General features: G+C 37.5%; 2 protein-coding genes across 3 annotated transcripts in view; one reads left to right on the top strand and one right to left on the bottom strand.

Annotated features, from left to right (window-relative positions):
* LOC115442166 (phosphatidylinositol 4-phosphate 3-kinase C2 domain-containing subunit alpha) overlaps window positions 1–22,271 on the bottom strand; it is a 32,597-nt gene that overhangs the window by 3,138 nt on the left and 7,188 nt on the right. The window contains exons 5-31 of one of the 2 annotated variants that reach the window (XM_030167154.2): window positions 20,952–21,519; window positions 20,494–20,635; window positions 18,695–18,888; window positions 18,119–18,209; window positions 17,630–17,773; window positions 17,168–17,256; window positions 16,790–17,027; window positions 16,394–16,566; window positions 15,886–16,090; window positions 15,312–15,516; window positions 14,944–15,156; window positions 14,353–14,471; window positions 13,011–13,189; window positions 12,486–12,652; window positions 11,943–12,076; window positions 11,227–11,315; window positions 10,814–10,987; window positions 10,262–10,419; window positions 9,883–9,970; window positions 9,486–9,615; window positions 9,083–9,238; window positions 8,382–8,532; window positions 7,663–7,819; window positions 7,055–7,188; window positions 6,069–6,176; window positions 4,953–5,153; window positions 77–270 (exon numbers count right to left, since the gene is read on the bottom strand). In XM_030167154.2, coding sequence (XP_030023014.1) covers window positions 77–270; window positions 4,953–5,153; window positions 6,069–6,176; window positions 7,055–7,188; window positions 7,663–7,819; window positions 8,382–8,532; window positions 9,083–9,238; window positions 9,486–9,615; window positions 9,883–9,970; window positions 10,262–10,419; window positions 10,814–10,987; window positions 11,227–11,315; window positions 11,943–12,076; window positions 12,486–12,652; window positions 13,011–13,189; window positions 14,353–14,471; window positions 14,944–15,156; window positions 15,312–15,516; window positions 15,886–16,090; window positions 16,394–16,566; window positions 16,790–17,027; window positions 17,168–17,256; window positions 17,630–17,773; window positions 18,119–18,209; window positions 18,695–18,888; window positions 20,494–20,635; window positions 20,952–21,519 — 4,601 coding nt within the window. The remainder of the gene's footprint in view (window positions 1–76; window positions 271–4,952; window positions 5,154–6,068; window positions 6,177–7,054; window positions 7,189–7,662; window positions 7,820–8,381; window positions 8,533–9,082; window positions 9,239–9,485; window positions 9,616–9,882; window positions 9,971–10,261; window positions 10,420–10,813; window positions 10,988–11,226; window positions 11,316–11,942; window positions 12,077–12,485; window positions 12,653–13,010; window positions 13,190–14,352; window positions 14,472–14,943; window positions 15,157–15,311; window positions 15,517–15,885; window positions 16,091–16,393; window positions 16,567–16,789; window positions 17,028–17,167; window positions 17,257–17,629; window positions 17,774–18,118; window positions 18,210–18,694; window positions 18,889–20,493; window positions 20,636–20,951; window positions 21,520–22,271) is intronic. The other variant, XM_030167155.2, reaches the window with a different exon arrangement.
* Window positions 1,950–4,186, top strand: LOC115442170 (bromodomain adjacent to zinc finger domain protein 2A). Its single transcript, XM_030167165.2, has 3 exons — window positions 1,950–2,178; window positions 2,308–2,505; window positions 3,194–4,186. The coding sequence occupies exons 1-3, from the start codon at window positions 2,151–2,153 to the stop codon at window positions 3,988–3,990; spliced, it is 1,023 nt and encodes a 340-aa protein (XP_030023025.1). The 5' UTR covers window positions 1,950–2,150; the 3' UTR covers window positions 3,991–4,186.

The raw sequence follows: 22,271 nt of genomic DNA, 5'->3' as shown, positions 1-22,271 counted from the left end.
TAAGACCTTAAAATAAACCTAAAGGGAAGTCGGTAGGAATCGGGTTGTATGGTCGCTTCGGCACTGGGATACAGACCTTTCTTCAACCTCTGCGGCTCGACATCCTGCTGATCTCGCAGCAGTGGATGGAAGAATGTGTACACGAGGTCCGAGTGCGCGATCTCATCCGCGAGGCTGAACAGCGACGTGAGGAACGCTTGCACGTCGCCGAAACGACGCTCGGCCACCTGCCTTGTGTTCGAGCGGCCTACGTGCAGGCCCGATGGTAAGCTGAGGAGAAATATTATATCTTCATACTGTATATTGGACTGTAAACATGAGTATCGCCAAGATTAGTTTTAAGGAGCTGCATCTGCACCTACGCAACTTTACTACATAATATCATTAAGTTTTTTTTTTCAAATCCCAATCGCGCAGGTTTTTAAAAATTCTTTATCATAAAAAACCTCTGTTCCCATTGTTGCAGATTTATATTTCGTGTGACTTACTCTTGGGCAGGGGGGCGCATATGCACCTACTTGCACCCCGGCGCCCATGACTGATAACATGTCCAATAAATAACGAGCACAATCGCACTGTATTAGGCCAAACAGGTTCTCCACGGATGCAATATACTGTACATATACCAGCATAACTGCCATTAACGTCAGTATGCATTTTTATATTTATTAACAGTCCTGAACATAAATGACGAAGTTTGCAGCCTTTTCTGCTGCTGGTAGTGTTGGATTAATTAGCATTAGCATTAATTGTTAACATGCTAAATCACATGTATCATTTCACAAATTAAATACAGTTGCTAAATTTGGTGTAGTGTTAATTAATTCGTGCGTTAGCGCGCTTCGCAATAGTAGCGCGAGCGTGCGCGCTTTCCTTAGCGCCCGCAGGAATAATAATAAATTCGTGCTAAATGCTAATGCTAATGCCAACGCGGCCTGTTATGAATGGAGGAGTGAGCAAGAAAAAAGGTGTGAGAGATGCGTTGCGCGGAGTAGCTCATTGAATTGTTTATATTTTCGGAAAATTTGCGAATATTAGGCCGAATAATATTGCACACAATAATATCTATTATACCTGAGTAGAGAATTAAAATAAATTTTATAAAAAACTTGCACATTCTATGAGATACTTATAATATTCATTCTATAATATACAAATTAATATCATATAATTTTAATTTATTAAATGAATAGAAAGTAAATTGCCGGTAAATAAAAAAAATTGAGCATTAAATTTAGCCCGTTGGTTGCGCGCAAATTGCAAATTCTTTATGGTGTATTTTAATTTGCGAATTATATTTCGCCATTTAAAATGCACACAATTTTAATTCTTGAGTTATATTAGCAATTGGCATTAGCATGTTTATATCGCATGCTAAGAGATGAAAATTAGCATGCTAATGAAATTAATTCGAAAGAGCATTAATTGCCATCACTAGCTGGTGGAATTAGCGCTTGCCTAATCATGTCCCGTTTATCTTATTCTTCTAATATTAATACAAGAAAAAGATCTTTAGCCTAATTTAGATTAGACAATATAAATTGTGAAATACAAAAAAAATATGTCGCGGTCGTCTTTTACAACAAACAAGTACTAAAAATGTACTAATCTGGCAAGCTGGATAAACCCATTACACAAACTTACGAAATGCTAATGAGAAGTAATAAATATTTATCTGATTACGGACGTAGAGGGAAACACGTAAATGCATACTTAATGGTCAAAACAATTACCATTGTAAGGGACTTAAAAATTATTGCTTTCTCAAAACTATAAAAAACTAATATTCATTTATGTTAGTTGCCCCTGAATAAACACTTTTGTATTGTTATATTTTTTTTATCTTGCATTTTATTGTATCTTTTATTTGTTTTTATCTTGTATTGTATTGTTATATTATCTTTTTCGATACATATAGGTACTTCCCGTACGTACACATAGCACATTAATTAAAATTATACCAGTATTCCCAATCACTTGTGATTAGTATTTTAGCGTAAGATAAGATTACGGTCATTATTCGAACTGTGTCGGGCGCGAAACTGTCCTATCTTATCTACCTAGTATATGTATTGATTCAAACACTTATGGACGAACCGCTATTGTCAATGCGAATCTAAATATTGTGAATTTATTTAACGTGTCGACATATGGCAATATTGAGATATCCAGAAAACTGTGAGTACATTTTTTTAATATTCAAGTGTCTGTTGCAATTATACGTACATTTTTTATCGATTTTGCTCTTAATGCGAATGATTCAAAGTTTTTTTTTCCACTAACATGAAACAATTTGTATTATTACAGTGGATAATACGGTACATTACATAGCAACACTAGCCTTCTTCTGTGGTATTTCGTGCGTAGCCCTTATGATGAAGCTCGGAGGGTTCAAAGCTTCCCTGAACATTTTCAATTCGAAAAGGCACAGCAAAGAGCATGCCGAGTTCGAGCCGGGATTGTGCATCACAGGCGCTTACAGGACAAACAGAGATGAATATTTTGGTAATCTTTCCGTTGTATTAGTTCTTATAAAGTGCATAATTAAAAAAATATTTAAATGGCTTGTGATTTTAACACACAGCGTGAACGTTTTTTACTGGAATTAGAGTATGTATGCGATTAAAAAAACCCACATTATCTTAATCCATCAATGGTATATCAGGGTGACAAATTATGTCGAAACATACTCAAGCAAGTAGTTTTTTTTTTTTAAGTAATAGGATATTTGTTAAATTGACGTTATGACAAATTAAACCCAATGGTAAGACTGCGCTCTACTAAACAAAAAATAATAATAAGCAAGAAGTGTGATAATCGTAAATAGATCGTCAGAATTGTGTACCACTAAGGTATTCATAGCTACTGGCGTTTGTTTTTAAAGAGTCTTAGACACTTATACGGTATAAGTACTACCGATATTGTAACGAATCAATATCGATAATTAGAAGAGATTGGCATTCCAATGCCGCCACTAGAAAATTTAAACTCAATTTACACCGACTAAATTACCAAGGGGGAAAATTTGTACATGAATTTACAACATTATTGCGGAAAATGATTCATATCCATAAATAAACAACACTCTGATTACATTTTTCAAAGATTATAAGAGATAAAAGTCACGCGTCACGTGGTTACGAAGGCCCACGTACACAGCCGTACGATAAAGTAAAGTAAATATTTATTACAGGGAACGACCGCGTTTACGAACCGCCGAAAAAACTTACTCCGTCCATGGTCAAGTTGCCACGAAGCCATGAGACATCCGAAATCAGACCTACAAAGAGTACCAGCGATTTAACAAAAACTAACAATCTACCAACACATTTGAGGCACAGTACACCGACTGTTTCACTAGACCCACGAGGAGAAGAACAGAGAGCACCGGTAAATAGCACAAACGGTGTAACGACTGTAGTGCCTAATGCTAAAAACAAAAAAGAGCAGGAAAAATTGAGGAAGAAACAACTAGCCGAACAGAAAGCCAGAGAGAAGGCGGCTGCAAAAGAGCGAGCGAAACAAGAGAAGTTGGCAAAAGCGAGGGCAAAGCAGGAAGCTAAAGAAAATGCGAAGAGAGAGAAGCAACAAAAGAAATCGAAATCACCGGTGGCACAACCGCCGCAGCAAAGTACTAGCGCGATAACGCCAACGAGTAATATAGCGCAACAGAGAAGCGCGAACCCGTTGTCGCAGCCAGCGAACTATCCAACTAATACTCTAGACAGCTCAATAAGCAGGAGCAGCGGCCCGCCACCTTACACTGAAGTACCGAAAACTGTGCCCAAACAAGAGCCAGCGACAAAACAAAACCATGGTACTGGTGACGTCATTTTTATCGAACCCATAGACACCGGCAGCTGGGACATGGTGTCACAGCATAGACAACAAGTCAGTAAGAGCACAAAAACCACGGAGGTTTCAAACAAACAACGAGTTATGGATTTAAATTACAATTTCAACAAGGAAAAAAATAATACTGATGCGTGAAAATGATGTGCACGAACGTTTATTTTAATGTTATTGAATAAGTATGTGATTAGATTTTAAGATAGTATACCACCCACGAATAACTGTTTTGTAAATTATGTTGTTTTTTTTTTGTATTTGACATTAATGTATAAATAATAAACAGTAATGATATTCTTGATAAGAGGTTACTTCAATTTAACCTGTCAAATGCTGACGCCTTTAATTAATGATGAGATGATAAGTGATAATCGAATCGATACCGGGAATTCTTTCCATGCATCAAGTTTATCATTTTTGTTATCAATATGTTTTCATTCCGCGTAATCTTATAGATGTTCTTACATATCTTTATAACACCGCAACATTATTTATTAGTGCTCATAAAGTCTAAAATAGACGTAAATAAAATGTTATTTTTATTCTATATTTTTATTGCTTTAAATGACAAGACGAGCTTGCCGTTCGCCCGATGGTAAGCGATACGACCGCCCATAAACAGTAGAAACACCATCCAACACCTTAAAGTACAAAGTATTGTTTGGTTTTCTACTGCGCTCGCCATCCTGAGACATGAGCTGTTAAATCTTATTATGTTCAGTAATTACACTCGTAACTATGTAAACAAAAGTAAATACAAGTGTATGCTTAAAACAAAATGTACACATAATACAAGCCCTATCTATGTCGTATAAAGAACGAAGTGAGCCTACCGTCTTATAGTTTAAAAGCAATTCCCAGTTTGTTACATTATCGATCATAAATCTCATACAAAAATATCCTCTATATAGAAAATTTTACCTTGAAGCTTGCACAGTTCTTATAAAATGATCTAACTACTATATTAAGTCCTCTAAGTACAATGTAAAGACGTAATCAAGTAGCCCGGCACAATTATGCCGATTATATTAGTATTAGTATCGACTTGTGCTTGGGTTTCACCTAAAATCAGATGCAATGAAGTGCTAAAAGAAACCGCTCACCTATGAACCTTAGCCAGAGGGAAGTGCAGACAAATCTTCTGGTAGAGTTCGGTGAAGTGCTTGTAGGAGCGGTAGAGCACGAAGGGCGTGGCCTGTCCCTGTCTGTAGATGCGTAGCGCGTACACGTAGTGCTTCTCTGGGTCGTAGCGCTTCTCGTAGCCGAGACACTCTACGCTCACTATGCGACCTTCTTGCGCCATACTACGAATTAAAATATTAATTACTAGTTGACCCGACAGACGTTGTCCCGTCTTAACTATGAATTTGCAGTGCGCATTCTGTCAATCGCTGACAGTTATTTCAAACAATTGACAGTTATATCAAATATTTTCGTTAAGGTGGTAGCTCAAGGTCCATTTTCATACATTTTGTTTCGGCTTTAATCTGGGTAACTAAACAAGTATTGGCAAGTAAAGAATTTAAATTCACGTCTAGTTAGTGATTAGTTCTCGCAGTTGAAAGAAAAATGTAAAAATAATTAATAATCATGGATATTTCGGCCTTTAAAATTTAATATGACGAAATTTTAAAGGCAGAAATATCCATGATTATTAATTATTTTTCTTCAACTGCGAGAACTAATCACTAACTAGACGTGAATTTAAATTCTTTACTTGCCAATACTTGTTTAGTTACCCAGATTAAAGCCGAAACAAAATGTATGAAAATGGACCTTGAGCTACCACCTTAAGTTTTCTTAAATTTCTAATTTTCCGCGCAATTTTTTATCTTTTTCTTTCATAAGAACCTTGTCCTGACAATAGCAAGCACAACAAAAAAAAATAGTTAAATCGGTCCAGCCGTTCACGCGTGATGGCGTGACCAAGGGAAATAGGGTTTCATTTTTATATAATATATATAGATTATACTATTTACATGATATTATAATAGTACACAGGTAGTCACTCCCTCCATGGACAGATAGACCGTTGGAGGAAATGACTACTATTGTAATGTAACTGTTCTAGATTACTCCTATTACGGAAAAATGAAATTACGACTCCTCAAGGCATTCCGATGAGGAACGCAATGAGTTAACTTAAGATAGAAACTGGGCAATAAAAATGATTACACAATATATTCGTGGATCTTCTCGTGATCGTTCACAATACGTACGTGTACGTCCTCGGCATGAATGATAGTAGCTCTGAAGTGTTGCTGCTCTGGTCGCCGCTGGCTCGCAGTTGTGCCAGGTTGTGAAGGAAGAAGTTAATTGGAGTGAACCTGATACATACGTTTATATTAAAAACATTAAGTATTAACTATATAACGGCGTGCTAAATGACTCAAATAAGAGATTATTTAAAGTATGTAAGACCATGTTAGACTGTTTATTTTTTCTTACAATTTGTTATTGTTGAATATGATTTGCAAATAATTATCGTTAACCATTATGGTTAGTGTTATTCTAATTTTATCTCGGTTTACATAAATGAATATAGTACTCCTAACACGAATATTTTATATTTCCGTTTATGGAAATCCGAACATTCCGGTTAGCGTATTTAGAACTAAAATATGTCAGCATAAATATTGCGGATGTGTAAATTTCGAATCATAAATCGTGTAGCCATAAAACAGTGTGTATCAGAAATATATGGGAATCGGTAGTAAGAACCCCTTTTTCGAAGTATAGTCTTATCTAACGACTATGGAAAAATTTTAATTTTTCGATACTAATATTTGACGCAATTCTTTATTATTCGTTGTAGAGATACGGATCAAAACTATGGTGCCATCAAAATAAACCGTACTATATTCTAAACTGGTAATGTATTGTCAGCAGCAGTGGCGAAAAGTGATATTTTCCGAAAGACAATCCGACACAACATGTAGGTTCTAGTATGCATAAATGTGGGCTGCAAATCGTTCTAACGATAATTAGATTCTGCATAAATTCTGTATAAAGGGAAGCTGGCTGGAATCGCGTTATATGAACGCTACGTCACTGGTCAATAGTATTAGTACATTGTAGAATACACGTTAATACGTATGGTTCGATAGTATTAGTACATTGTAGAATACACGTTAATATGTATGGTTGGATAGCATTAGTAAGTGGTAGAATAGGTGTTAAGATGTATGTCGTGTCGTGTACGCACTTGCTCTTGAGCGAAGAGTGTATGAGTCGTGCGAAGGCGGCGGCGGCCTCGGCGTTGGTGGCGGCCGGCAGCAGCGCCTCGCGCACGTACCCCGCCGCCGCCTGCGACACGCCCGTCACACCCGACAGCGCCATCTGCACACACACACGCACATTACACTCTGTCAAATAGACCACTCAAATATTTTTTTAGGGGCACAGTATGACCACACTGCACCTGCTGGTACGTGGAATGGGTTCTGATAGACTGTCACTGTTAAGAAATGATTGTTCCTCACCAGTCAACATAGTTATGCTGGCGTGTTTAAAAAGGTTGATCTCGGATCGCGACACACTTTCGTGAACCACTATCGCGGGTTTTATATCTTGTACAATGGTCGCTACAATACATACAGTATAGGGTACTACCATCAAGCAACGGTCCGAAGCAAATAAAAACCATATTTATGACAAATATAAAGTTCGTAGAGATATTATAAGTTTTGTAATTTTATATAGACAATAAAGTATTTCTATTTTTTGGGATATGCAATAAGTCATACTAGTTCTCAAAATACCAATTTATTTTTCTATGCTATCATTTAATCATAATAAAGTTGTGATACTGACCAGCGCGAACAGGTCGAGTATGTGGTCGTGATGCGCCCGGACGATGTTGAAGGCCATGCAGCAGAGCTCGACGAAGTGCTGGAAGCGCTGCGTGGGGCGCTCGCCGCCGTTGATGACGTACGCCATGTCGTGCGTCAACACGAACGGCGCGCGGTCCCTGCGGCACAGAACGGTACGCGTGCACTACACTTCAAATGTTTTTTATTGCTGAATGACGGGACGAACATGCCGTTCGCTAAAGTGTTTTTTATTGCTTTGAATGACGGGACGAGCTTGCCGTTCGGCTGGTGGTAAGTAATACGACGAATAAACAGTAAAAACACTATCCAATACATTGAATTACAAAGTATTGTTTGGTTCATTGCACTCGCCATCCTGAGACATGTTAAATTTTATTATGTCCAGTAGTATTTGATCGAATATTCAAAAAGTCGATATTGCTTTGCCCAAAAGGAGCAAATATTTTAGAAATACGCTAAGTGGAGTCCCAGTATCAGGGCCGATTGAAACATTAGATATGTCATAAGTAAAAAAAATTATAAGCTAACTAAAAATTAATTTACAATTATCTTACCCTGTTTAACTCATACAGCGGTAATTATTTCTGTGTGTCATAATTTATTTATATTAGACATTACGGTTAGAAATAATCTACGTATATGGGTAACACATTTTCCAAGATACTATCAAAATCACGTTTATCATTGAACCAATCAAACCTTTTAAAGTTGCCAAACATTTGCGCATCTCCCAGGAATTTGCCAAAGTCGATATGAAACAGATGGCCCGAGGTCTTCAACATTATATTATCATTGTGTCGGTCACAGATTCCGAGCAGGTACGTCGCCACGCTGTATCCGGCGCATGATGCTGCAAAAAACAATACATGATACATCGAATACTGATCACAAAAAAAATATTCACCGAAACTACGATAAAAGTTAAGATTATCGACTATCGATAAACAGTTGTAATAGACGTGTGACAGCTAGAATTTAATCAACTTGTAATAAGACAAAGTGTTATCTCTTCTTAACTTTTACGATACGTTACTTTGGGCATACGTTTAATATTAAAATACAAATATCGGTACTACTACCGACAAATCACAGAAATAAAAATATAGCTTTACCCAACGTTTTTACGAATGTCTTCACAGTTCTTGCTCTCATAATCTCACCCATTCTTAAGGTATATATGCAAAAGTAGCTGTATATCTATCTGTTACACTTTCACTGCTGAACCATTGAACGGATTTCGATCAAATTTACGCACGGCACGCATAAAATTTATGTACGGCGTAGGCTATTTTAAAAATATTTAGCGGGACTTTCACATGGGCGGAGCGGCGAGCAAAGGCTAGTAGTCTATAAGGTAAAGGACCGTACAGAGGATAGTGATAGTAAAATAGCTCACTTACCAGTAAAATTATCACGAGCGCGTTGATACTCCAGCTCGGACGGGTTGTGCTTGGCGAGCCATTCCGCTATCGGTTTGTCTTTGAACGAGCCAGTCAGACCCCACTCCGTCTGTATTGCGCGGAGAGTCTCAGCTTCCGTTACTATTTCTATCATGCCTACGGAGAAAGTAATATTGATATTAATATGCACGGGTCTCAAAATTAATGCAATAAATAAAAATCAAATACTTTGGTTTCAGAGACAAAAAAATCTAATGTTAAATAGAAAACTAAACAACGACTACAACAGGCAATTAAAATTTCGATTAATTCTCCTTATGCTAAATACTAATACAATTTTCGAATTAGATATTAGTTTCAGTTGTAATATACAACGTAATGACGACTCTTGCGTTTACGATACCTTTGTTATCACTCGTGGGTAATGCTTGGAATGTAACCATCCTCAAATCCAGTCCAGCTTTCAACCACAAGCTGTCCATTACTTTGATCACTTGCAGCACAAGCGAATCCTGGCGAAGATCATCTCCTACCTATGAGTAAAAAAAGGGTATTTAATATCGTTTTATCATCACCAAATGTTTTAAATGGTTTTTTATTTTTATGTGCAACTCTGTCTATTTTTGGTGATGTAAGTTGGAATGTCTCAAAATTATCATATGTAAATCTTAGATGTTAAAGTGGTAGAGTTGTATTGTGGAATTATTTTTGTAAAGAAGGCGGGTGTGATCAGTGTAATATCATTAGCTCGTAAAATATTTATAGATACGAAGTTAATGCTTCATTGAATATATTTATACCTTAAACATGGCAGGAATAATGGCGTTGTCGCTTCCAATAAAGTTAATTTTCAACGGCAGAGTATTCGATGAGAAATACGAACAGGATCTGTAACAAATGTATATTCGTGAAACTTGTAAGTTTGATAGATTGCATATTCATTTCATCCACAAAGATGCGCCACACCATTCACGCTCACATTCTGAGCGAGGGTGTTGCAAGGTGTGGCGGGGTAAGGGGGTTGATCCAAGCACTTTCCCCGCTATCCATGGAAGTGTGCGAATGCACTTTTGCTGCTGACGCTCACTGTAAGCGATTAGAGATAGTAGGGGGCATATCTTCGTGGATGAAATGATCTAGTACAATGAAACAGTGTTGGCAGTCGCGTGGAAGCCTCACTTGACGTCGACGTCGTGCACCTGGTGGTGCAGCGCGAGCGGCAGCGCGGCGGGCTGGCGGCGCAGCAGCGCGGCGAGGCGCGCGCCGCCCGCGCTCAGCGCACGCGCACGCGCGCCCTCCTTCGCCAGCTTCACCGACAGCGCCACCTCCGACAGCGTCTGCACACGCGCAATAATAACGTACTTTACTTATTTTATTTTTCACTATTATCAAATATTAGTCACACAAAATGATATTAACGATATTTCAATTTATGTTACTGGCTCTTATCCGCCTTATTTTTTTCGTATTACATATAGACAAATGCGCAAAATCAAAAAAAGGCAAGTACCTAAATTAACGACATTTTTTGAAGACATAATACAATGTCGACTTATATAATAAATTGCAAGTTACAAATTTACGACTACAATATTTTTTCGTTTCTAATTAAAAATTATATTAAACGTTACTATGTTTTTAACTACATACAATATATTATTTTGTAGTTTATGCAAGGAACATAAAATTACTGTCGATAGTAATTTTCGATAAAAACACCAACATACAAACCTTTACAAGCAGTTGCTGCCTCAGAAGCCTCGTATTCAAATTCTCTCCGCATATAGCTAGCAACGCTCGTAACAATAGTCGATATCGCCACGAAGCCGTCATACAAATTTCCGTCTCGGGAGGCTCACTTGCGTTTTCCTCTAGCGATATACCGAGAAACTCTTGGCCTGGTGCCTGGTAAAAGATATATTCCAAGTGTTAAGTTATACGTGGAATCGATAAATCATTTTAATCGATTTTATTCTGACTATTTTCAACCTCCGAAGGAAAAAGAGTGTTGTCATATACTACACGCTAGTCCGGGAAGATGACTAATGTGTAATCGTAAATTTCGTTCATAAAAACACCTAACTACACATTAATGATTCAAAATACTTCTTTATCATTATACTGTATTTAATTATAGCAATTACCTGAGGCACATTGGGTAGTGAATGTACTAGCAGCCAGAACAAGCGGTGGGCGACGGCGGGAGCAGACAAGGCCCGCGCTAATAATAACTCTGTAATATCGATATTAACGCTGTTTAATACAAAAAAATAATTACACTTATCGATAACAATATCTGAGTGGTCGAACAAAGTTTGCAAAAATCTTTTTTGACGTATGTGTAAGGCCTTAACGTTAAATAACTGATAAATGATTCAAGACTTACACCTTGCAAAGACAAGCTATGGGAGCGAGATAAACCAGAACAGTTAACCTGTTCGCACATCATGCTTCCAATACAGTGGCATGCAGTAGCATTCCAATGCTTACTAATAGAAATTACTGTACAATTCCAATTTTGCTGTCGATTACAGTCATTTATTTGCTGTCCACAATATAAAACTTAGAAAGCTATTTTATACTAGTAGAATACTAATACGCAGTATACTGCCATGCTAAACGCAAAAGCGGTATGTCACGGAAAACTTATTACGAGATAATCGAAGTTTGTAAATATAGTTTTTTTAGTTTTGTATGCAAAACTGAGATAGAGAAACTCATTTAAGGTTTTTTTACAAGTTCTAAGCTAGATACCGTTATAAGTTCATTGGATGGGTATTTCTTTAAGCTATCAAGATTTTGTTGTTTTTTTGAGATACCGCTTTTGACCTTAGCATGGCAGTATAGGTTCCCCACTGACCTGCCAAAGGACTGGCCTCAAAAGTCTCGTGCCGCAACGCTTGTGTAAGCTGCGGCAACACGCGGCACAGATCGTCGTCCGACATCTCGTTCAGCAGGTCTACTGCCGTCTGACGAACTGTTATGTCTGGGAAGCTGCACATAATAATAAACAATAATACCAGAACTCTACTATAATATTGCTGGACATGGGTGTCTTTTACTAAGGGAGGGTTTAAGTTCACTGAACATATTCGATATTATTTAAAAAAGTATCGATTTGCAATTCATTCGATATTGATTTATTATGCATCGATTAGGATTTTGTGTTTAAAATAATATTGATTTTATGGATAAAAACTTATGTAGCAACAATATATTGCGTATGCATATTATTATTTTGACCTATAATACTAATAAAGAGTTCCAACAGCATAATAGTAATAATTTAAAAATCATAGTGCAAAGCCTTGGTAAATTATATTATTTTAAGCTCAAAATCGAAAATGTCTGTAGTAAATGTAGTATTTACAATACTTTCTTGAAAATCAAACTATGTACTTACCAAGGCAACAATAAATGCATTGCGTTTACGGACGATGGTTTCTCCCATAATTGCAGAAGAGTTATTAGTTGCTCGCGATGCTCTCCATACCAGTTGGTAGCTGCTAAGAGAACTAGCGGCAGCGCGCCGGGCAGTTGCACCAGGTATTGTCTTTTCTCCCACATTATCTGTTAATAAATAATGATGTTTAATATCGATAACTATCACAGAAATAAATGTGAAGAAAATTTTAAGGATTGAGGCAGGATAGCTCTCACAAAATGCAGAAAACATAATCAGTGCTTTAATCAATTATTATCGATATCGATGTCAACCTACATAGGTCACAAGTATTTACAAATATATACAGAGTACATAAATTGCTCCTTTAAAACAGTCTTATGCTTTCAATCATGAACTATGTAGTACTCCATCATTCGATCGATTTTTGTAAATTAAACAACTTCGAAAAGACATAGGCTATTAAAGATTATCGATAAAAAGTTACAAATAAAATGATTAACAAAACATTATACATAATATTACCTCACGACAATCAGTAGGCATCCTCTGATACGCGCCCTGCTCGATAAGATGCAACAGCTGAGACTGCGTGTGTCCGTCCAAGCTGTCGAAGGCTGGCAGGTCGTCTTGCGACATTACTTTCTGCTTACCCTCCTCGCCAGTAGACCATTTCACGCCGGAGTGGGAGTAGGCTGGGATTTCTGTGGATTATAATATAAACTTTTATAAGTATTACAGATTATTTATATTGTAGTTAATTATATTAAGTAAAAATATGAAGAAATTACGAAGTAAGGCGTCAGTTATATTATCGACAAAATATTAATTTATCTAGGGCTTTAGACAAGATGTCTTTCCATTATATTCAACGTTAAGAGAAAAACACACACAGACACAGGTTCAAAGCGAACGAAATAGATGAGAAAAAAACTGAAGAAAGTTCTGTCTAAGGCCTCTAGAGGCGGTACGTATTTGTTTAGGATTTTTTTTTTCTCTTTATTAGGTCCATAAAACTGGTTACAAACATTTAACATTCATAAAATAAAGTTATACACTACAACGTTCAAAATGTTTCGAACATTCTTGAAGTCAACACGATATGCACAAATTAGAAATAACATAAATGAAAATGAGAAATTGATAAATCCATATGAGGTACGCGGTACAAGTTGTGCTTCTAGGTTAAATTAAATAAATCTGGTACATTTTATAATTATGTCATATATTTGTTTATTATTACTCTTATTATGTGTTTTTCACTTTCTTTTATTATGGACCTCCGTCCGTCCTCTCTACGCCATCCCGAGGTTGACTAGGAGAGAATGCCCATGGCATTAAGCCCGCTGTATACCATGTCTACAATGTGTAAATAAATAAATTAAATTATAATATATCTCTATTGTTCTTTCTCTGCACCACTTCAGGTTGACTAGTAAAGAATGCCTCTGGCATTAAGTCCGCCTTTACATATTTTATATGAAGTGCAATAAATAAATGAATATAGCCATCGATAGCCTAGTTGGTTGTGGAACGGACTGCCGAGACGAATGTACGCAAGTTCAAATCCCAAAGGCACACACCTCTGATTTTTCTAAAAAATTATGTGTGTATTCTTTGTGAATTATCGCTTGCTTTATCGGTGAAGGAAAACATCGTGAGGAAACCTGCATACCTGAGAAGCTTTTTATAGGAATTTAGAGGGTGTGTGAAGTCTACCAATCCGCACTAGGCCAGAGTGGTGGACTAAGGCCTAATCCCTCTCAGTAGTAGACGAGGCCCGTGCTCAGCAGTGGGACAGTATATATTACAGGGCTGATATCATAAATAAATGAATATATTGAAATGTGTTTAGATGTGTGGTTACCGATGTTGACGACGGGGTGCGGGCCGGGGGGCGCGTGCATGAGCGGCGGCGCGGGCCCGGCGCGACGGTCGCTGTTGGTCGGCCACAGCGGCAACACGTACGTGCCCGACGACAACATTCTGCGCGGGGGACCAAACACTTTATGTTGTGATTCAAATATGTTCTATTGGTTGACATCGAGGAAAATCATCGCAAAAAATCGATATTTAATCGATTCAAATTTATAAATAACATTGTAACTATTTGTTAAAGCACGGTAAATTTATTCCATCTAATACGTTTTAAGGTCATTTTATCCAGATACACCCAATTACTAAAAAATCGACAGACCATATCGACGGTTGAAAGGCTAATTGACTTGAGCGACTTTTTTTTTCGAATAATTGTAACTAGGTTAAAAAAAAAACAGAAAAACATGCTGTTTTAAATGTGTATGAAACTTTATGTCGCAATAAAATATCGATTAAGTCAATTAGCCTTTTAATCGTCAATATACTTACAAACAATATTGTCATCCTATCACATACCTTAGTCTATTTACCTGTAACATCGATAAAAATATACAAAACCAAACATCATAGAGCTACGTACCCATCGTAATCAAATAACTGTATAGCACTCCAGCCAAGCTCTACGTGTTCGTACTGCACGTCGCCACTGGACTCCGCCTCGTTTGTCGGCGGTTGGTTCTCATTGTTGTTCTGATGTTCCTTGTCTACCGTGCGTTGTGTGCGACCATAAAAGGAAAGCACTAGTCGAGCCTCACGCGGTAGTGAATTTACTGGTAGATCTTCGAGATTTAGCCTGTAATAATTGCCGTCGTTAATAAATATAATATACGTGGAAAGCCACATTCTACATAACATGTTAGATCTTTATCGTTACAAAGTTGTCGATTAGAATCGATAAAACATTTAACAATCGATTTTAATAATTTACGCACTACATATGTCACTCACCAAGTATCGAATATAATTCTAGGATAGAATCCACCACATTCTATCCTCGAGGTTTGTGTCAACCGTATAGTCTTCATAGGACGCGTCCCGTGAAATACTTGTACGTGGAACAAGTACTCATCGTGGTTCCAACACAATGGCAGGCAATGCACCGCTTCGATGCAGAATAGGGTTGTTTCGGTTATTGTGTGCGCTGGTACTGCTTCTGTAACAAAAGGTAATTAGTGTTATACATTTTAATGCATTTATAAGATTGTATTGCATCAAAAACATTTTTTTGTCATGTGTAATGTCTTGTATCATTATGTTGATGTCAGTGTTATTATTTTATTACAATAACAAGGCTCCGGGTTTTATCTTATGCATAAAGAAGTAGATCAAGGTATTCCGTATAACCAGAATGGTGAATAGTAAGAATGGTGAAAAGTCAGTGACTAGTAACAAGCCGACATAATTGGGTCGACTGGCTAGGGGTAATCGCTCGTCAGTCTACTTTCTATCTGAACCCCATTCAGCTTACCGTCAGTAGGGTCACTTTGCCGTGCACGTGTTTAAGAAAAATATGTATACTGACTAGCGGGGTTGCTGGGCGGGTGATGCGCGTCGGCGAGGCGGAAGTCCCGCGGGCGCGCGCGCGTGTACAGCGCCAGCAGCGCGCGCACGGCGTCGCGCACGCGCGCGCTGTGCTGCGACACCGCCTCGCGCGCGCCCGCGCCGCGCAGCGACACCGAGCAGTACGCGCCCATCTCGCTCTCGATCTCGGGGCGCACGCCGCCGCCCTGACACACACACACACACACACACACACACACATTGTATATTCAATCCACTCAACTACTAACATCTGTTTTACCTTACATTTTGTTTGCTAACATTTCAACGTCACTTTTACACAATAATTACTCAAATTCTTTAAGATTTAGTATCTCATATTTTGTAAGCCAAAATTATGTAAGCTCAGTTATTACCCTCAAATTACTACATTTTTTTTTTTCAGAGTCCTTCGAACTAGGTTTTTGTAATTAGTAGAATAATTTAAATAAGTTAGACTGTAGTTTTTTCTAGAGGCACCAAATGCTCACCTGTCCATTACACGCCTGTGCGAACGCATTGAGCGTGTGCGTGACATGCAAGGTCTCTATCCCGCCGGCGAGTGCGCAGATGGCCTTCACCGCCTGGAACACCGCCTTCGGAGAGCACGTGCCTTCCGCGCTAACCACGCCTACTGCTCGGGACAGCTCACCTTCCAATGTTTCTGTAAATATTTATAAGTCACTAGTTATCGATATATTATTGGTTCTTTCATAAATAAAGTGTTGCTTTATACGTTTTACGAAACTATTACTACTGAACAATCGCTGCTCAGCAAGCTACAAATATAACTGAGAATACATCTAAAAAATTAGGGATTATAATCGACAATAAGTAATAACCAGTTTCTAAATTGCATATAGCTATTAGCGAAAAAATATACTAACCTAACAAAATTGATAAATTATCGAACGATAGTGTAGGAGCAGCGCCTTGGGTGGGTAACAAATCGTCTAATGTAAGGTGTGCATCCCTAGCATCATCTCTTTCCGTCCTAGCTAGGTCATTGTCTTTGCCTTTGACGAGGCATAAAGTCACGTCCTTCTCTAGACGAACACACTCGCGTATGTAATCGTATTCGCTGAGCGAACTGCCCGGAGTAAGATATTCTTTAGCGCCCCACACCTGAAAAATTATCGATGCTTTCATATTTAGAATACTTACAAGATACATTTCAAGCAAAAAAATTATTAAAATTGTTAATAAGTATGCTAGACTGCAAGATCTTTAATCGATAAATATTTATTTTATAATATTAAACTCACCCTTAACATGTATTCAGACATATCATCTCTTATATCTTCATCTAAAGAACAAACTACAGTTAATATCACATGCTCTACAGTCGACTCCACTGAAATAAAAAAGAATAATTAAAATTATTAATGAGACAGTAAAAACAATGGCTATCAAAAAGCAAAAGATTTTTTGTAATGCACAGACCATTTTTCTATCTTTCTAGTTTATATTTTTTTAAATTTTACTCCTCATATATGTGGGAAACGGAACGTGATTTGTCGGAGTGAGAGGGATGTATGGGAAAGAGGGAGAAAGAGAATAAGGAAATAAAATGGCGTATGTGCAGTCAGGGGAGTAAGGCGTCGTTTTATAAAGACGTAGTTTTAGTAAATTTTTACTTAATTTACGTCTGTAATTTGTATGAAGACGGTGTTTTTGTCTCGGCATTATGTCCCACATATTAATCGCTATAGATAAAATTATCTCACCATCAGATGTGAAGGTGATGGGCTCATCGGTGTGAGCGTGGTGGACTAGAATCTTTATACTTGTGTTCGGCGGGTACTTGCCCCCGGAGCGCGCTGCTATCACGTATCCGGGATTCGTTTTCTCATCGGTGTGAACGAACCTTTCTGCAAACGTTAATTCGTGAATTAAATAAAATTTATCGATTGTATTTAAATATTGTCGCTTCTATGTTCAGCTACAGATAGTATACACTTACAATCTTGTGGTGGTTAAGAATTGCTTAAATAGCAGTCAAAAACATCACTGGTTCCTAATTTAAACCTATTTAATAGGCAAGATGGCGGGTTTTGACTGACAGCTGATCGAGTAAATTTGTGTTTTAACTAAGCATAGCTTTGCGATTTTTTTATAAGTAAGACTGTTAAATGTCTCGTCTATAAAATTCTAGGTAAAAAACATGTCGTTTAGAAATAATAGTTTTAATATAAATATTTTTGTGGTATACTCACTTCTGACATCCAAGACCATTTTCAAAAACGCCTTGTGTTCGCTGTCGTAGTTCTTTGTTTTTACTTTAACTATGCAATCGTAAAGTTTATTCTGAAACATAAGTTATTTATGGAATCTCACATTCAGTTGTCTTATTGATAAGAACAAATATAGCCAAACACCTTAGGGGCCGTTCAAGTATTACGTAACGCAATCTTTCTTGTAAAACGTTACGATGCGTTACAGGGGCGGGAGGGGGGGTTCCGTACAAAGCATTATGTAACATTATTTTTTTATTTTAAAACAATAACAAAGGTATTTTAGCGACTTTCCAGAATTTTGCGTAAAATAATTGGTAATATTCCAAAAAAAAATTGTCACTTAGAGTTACGTAACTTTTGGAGGAGGGGCGGTGGCGTACAGGAAAACGTTACGGCGCGTTACACAGGGGTGGTGGGGTGTACCAAAAAAATTGCGTTACGTAATTCTTGAGCGGCTCCTTATGCGGTAAAGGTATTCTTCCAATGATAGTATTTATTTCTTTATTACATTGTACCACATATGTCTATGTATATATTAGAGTATAAAATACTCACAGTAGTCGACCTCAGTGTGACAGCGGGCACAGTCGTTATCGACTTAGGAGGTGGAGACGGCAACATACTGGTCTCTCGCTTGCTAATAGTCGCGTATACCGGCGCATCTCGCATCTCAGTCTCTCCATACAGGAAGTCAAGCGGATCGTACTCCTCATAGACGCTGCTGGAACCCTCGCTCGCGACTACGTACTCTGTCCATATATAATAGTATAATATGAAAATTATGCTATTGAAAATTAAACCCGATTATCGACTAAAGCGTGGGTATTTTAGTCGATTAAAGCCTGAAAATTCCCAAAATGTGTCTTATCAACTAACGCATTAAGTTTACTTTATCGATCACAAGGCTGAACCCTCCCAAAACGTATGACCCTCGATGGTAAGCCCATTTATGGTTGATCCAAAACTTGTAGTAACTATTGATGTATATCATCGATTTAAATTAATATTTTTATCTTTTACTAGCTTTTGCCCGCGGCTCCGCCCGCGTTATAAAGTTTTTCAGGCTAAAGTTTTCCGTTATAAAAGTAGTAGTTTCCCGGGAGCCTCTCAAACTGTCTCCATACCAAATTTCATCTTAATACGTTGAGTAGTTTTTGAGTTTAACACGTTCAGGCAGACAAATGCAGCGGGTGAATTTTTTTTATAATATATTTTTTAGAACTTTTTAAGAGGAATAATCCCGTCATACATTATTGTTGCATAACTTTAACCGTTTACGCAGCGCACGCAACGGAAGCTCTCAAAACTAATAATTTTTCCCCGTTTTTGCAACATGTTTCATTACTGCTCCGCTCCGATTGGTCATAGCGTAATGATATATAGCCTATAGCACTCCAGGAACAAAGGGCTATCCAACACAAAAGATTTTTTCAGTTCAAACACGGTAGTTCCTGAGATTAGCCATTACTGCTCCGCTCCTATTAGTCATAGCGTGATGATATATAGCCTATAGCACTCCAGGAACAAAGTGCTATCTAACACAAAAAGAATTTTTCAGTTCGAACCGGTAGTTCCTGAGATTAGTCATTACTGCTCCGCTCCTATTGGTCATAGCGTGATGATATATAGCCTATAGCACTCCACGAACAAAGGGCTATCCAACACAAAAAGAATTTTTCAGTTTGGACCGGTAGTTCCTGAGGTTAGCCATTACTGCCCCGCTCCTATTGGGTATAGCGTGATGATATATAGCCTATAGCACTCCACGAACAAAGGGCTATCCAACGCAAAAAGAATTTTTCAATTTGGACTGGTAGTTCCTGAGATTAGCGCGTTCAAACAAACAAACAAACAAACAAACAAACAAACAAACAAACAAACAAACTCTTCAGCTTTATATAATAGTATAGATAATGAATTCACAGTAGCAATGATCACACAAATTAGACACACTTTAAACTCAAACAATGAATTTCCAAAGAAATACATAAATGATTATCTAACGAACAAAACATATACATGCATATTGTACCAATCAAATGGAAGTAACACTTACATTAAAGACACAATGGAACTAATGAATGTGGACCCAAAAATGAGTATGCTGTCTTTATACAAGTGATTCGTGCTTCAATTAGTGACACCAAACTTTTTTATCATAAATTGTCCATATTAACGTTACATTTAGCAGCAATACTGGCATTTAACGAAAAAAAATTAACCATAGAAAAACCCTTTCTATGTTACCGGCTATGCAGGGGCTCCATTTTTATCTATTTCATACAGGGTGTGCACGAACCTTGTCCCTCCTCTCAGTTCTAAGTCCACAGCGCAATGAGACACAAACCACTCACCAGGATTATTCTGTTCGGTTAGTAGCGGATCAAACGCTTCTAACACACTGACTCTTACGCTACCTTGGCCGGTGTTTTTGCCGAAGTCGATCAGGTTCATTGATTTCGGCAGGCTTCCTATTGAGTCGTTTGATTCGTTCGACTAAAACATACGAGTATATTATAATTATATATTTTTGAAATAAATATTCACGGCACTTATAAAACGAAAGCATCCTATTATACGTTTGAATAATAAATTTTAGCTACTATTGCCAAATATTACTAAAAAATAAAACTTGTTCGGAAAACGAAGCATCTAAAAATGTTATAATTTATTTATATTCCAGTTTTCTCTTGCTTATAAATTATAGACAACAGGACAAAGAAATAAACATAAAAAATCGCTTTTTTATTGAAACTGGTTTTATTTATTTATTTGCCAAGATTTTTTTTTATATCTTTTAAAAGATACTCACAGCAATGCTGACTTCTGAAGATTTCCTTGAACTGTTGCTCTCGACGCTGTCACGCGATGGTTCCGTCTTGACCGTTGTTTGCGATACGTGCGCATGCGCATTATTATTATTGACATTATTCTGAGGGGCGTTCGCTTGCGGTGGGTAAGTGTGCATCTGACCTGTCTGTGGGAACAGGCTCACCGGCCTCGTGGGCCTCGATATCATGTTCGTAGTGTTATAGTTGTAGGGGGGTGGGTTGTATCCGTAGGTGGAGGGCGAGGCCATCCGTGTCTGGTTGTACGGCAGGGTGTTATACATTGCCGGGTTGACGTGGACGTATGTAGGCGGGGCTTCCTGAGGTACAGGGGTGGGTGGTGCATAATAGGAGTAGTTAGGCATCGGCGCGGGCATGCCGTACGGGCCGGCGGGCGGATACGGCGCCATTGGATACGGTTGGTTGTAGTTGTAGCTGTATTGGGGCGCGTAGGCGGGCGGGTAGCCCGGCCTCTGTCCGTAGTTCTGGTTATTCATGATTGGTGCTTGGTCTGGCGTCGCTATTGTTAGCTCTTCGGTCTGCTGCCCTAACCTGAAAGTAATATTAATATATTTTAGCCATATTACATGGGTATTGAAAATAATACATCTCATCAAAACAGTGTAAACATTTAATATTATTTTGGATTATATACAATCTTCGTGCATAACTTAACTAGAAAAAATGTTTCAATTTTCATTAAAATGATTGTCATCGCACATAATATTTTTATCAAATTTAACAAGCATAGTTTTATTTATCAAACAGTTATCGGAACGTTATCAGCGAATTATTTGAAGTCATATGAAGCGACATCTCCTTTAACATAAACGTGACATTAACTCTAATAATTTATAGAAAACCACATAAAATATGAATATACGAAAAAATATTTATTTTCCTTAAACAATACCAATACAAACTAAATAGCTGATAAAATAAACAACATAATGTATAGTAAGTACTATAGCTTAAAATAAATACATATAAATACCTACTGATAAAATGAATACGAAAATTTATAAAGATATTTATTTGTTTGTTAGCACTATTGATACTTAGCAATTAACGTTAAAAAAGGATTATTTATATTGAATTTCTTATATGATTAATCTAGGTGACTTTTATCCCAGAAAAGTGTACAATAAGATTTCTATTCACTAAGGCAAAGCCGTGATCTGAAGCTATAGATCATACGCCTTAAGAAAATAGTGATTTATTGTCCGTCTACATAACTATGGCCCACAGCCTACAACCAATAAGGTGGCATACATATTCTATCTAGAACATATCTTTATACAATA

This window comes from Manduca sexta, chromosome 22 (assembly GCF_014839805.1).
Source record: "Manduca sexta isolate Smith_Timp_Sample1 chromosome 22, JHU_Msex_v1.0, whole genome shotgun sequence".
Lineage (NCBI taxonomy): Eukaryota > Metazoa > Arthropoda > Insecta > Lepidoptera > Sphingidae > Manduca > Manduca sexta.
The sequence above is the reverse complement of the archived record's forward strand: the minus strand, read 5'-3'. Positions and strand labels throughout refer to the sequence as shown.

Bases quoted from the DNA above. Each gene is read 5' to 3' on its own strand.
- LOC115442170 (XM_030167165.2), top strand. From the start codon at position 2,151: ATGGCAATATTGAGATATCCAGAAAACT. The intron at 2,179-2,307 runs GTGAGTACATTT...GTATTATTACAG, and splicing joins ATTGAGATATCCAGAAAACT to TGGATAATACGGTACATTAC. The intron at 2,506-3,193 runs GTAATCTTTCCG...TATTTATTACAG, and splicing joins AAACAGAGATGAATATTTTG to GGAACGACCGCGTTTACGAA.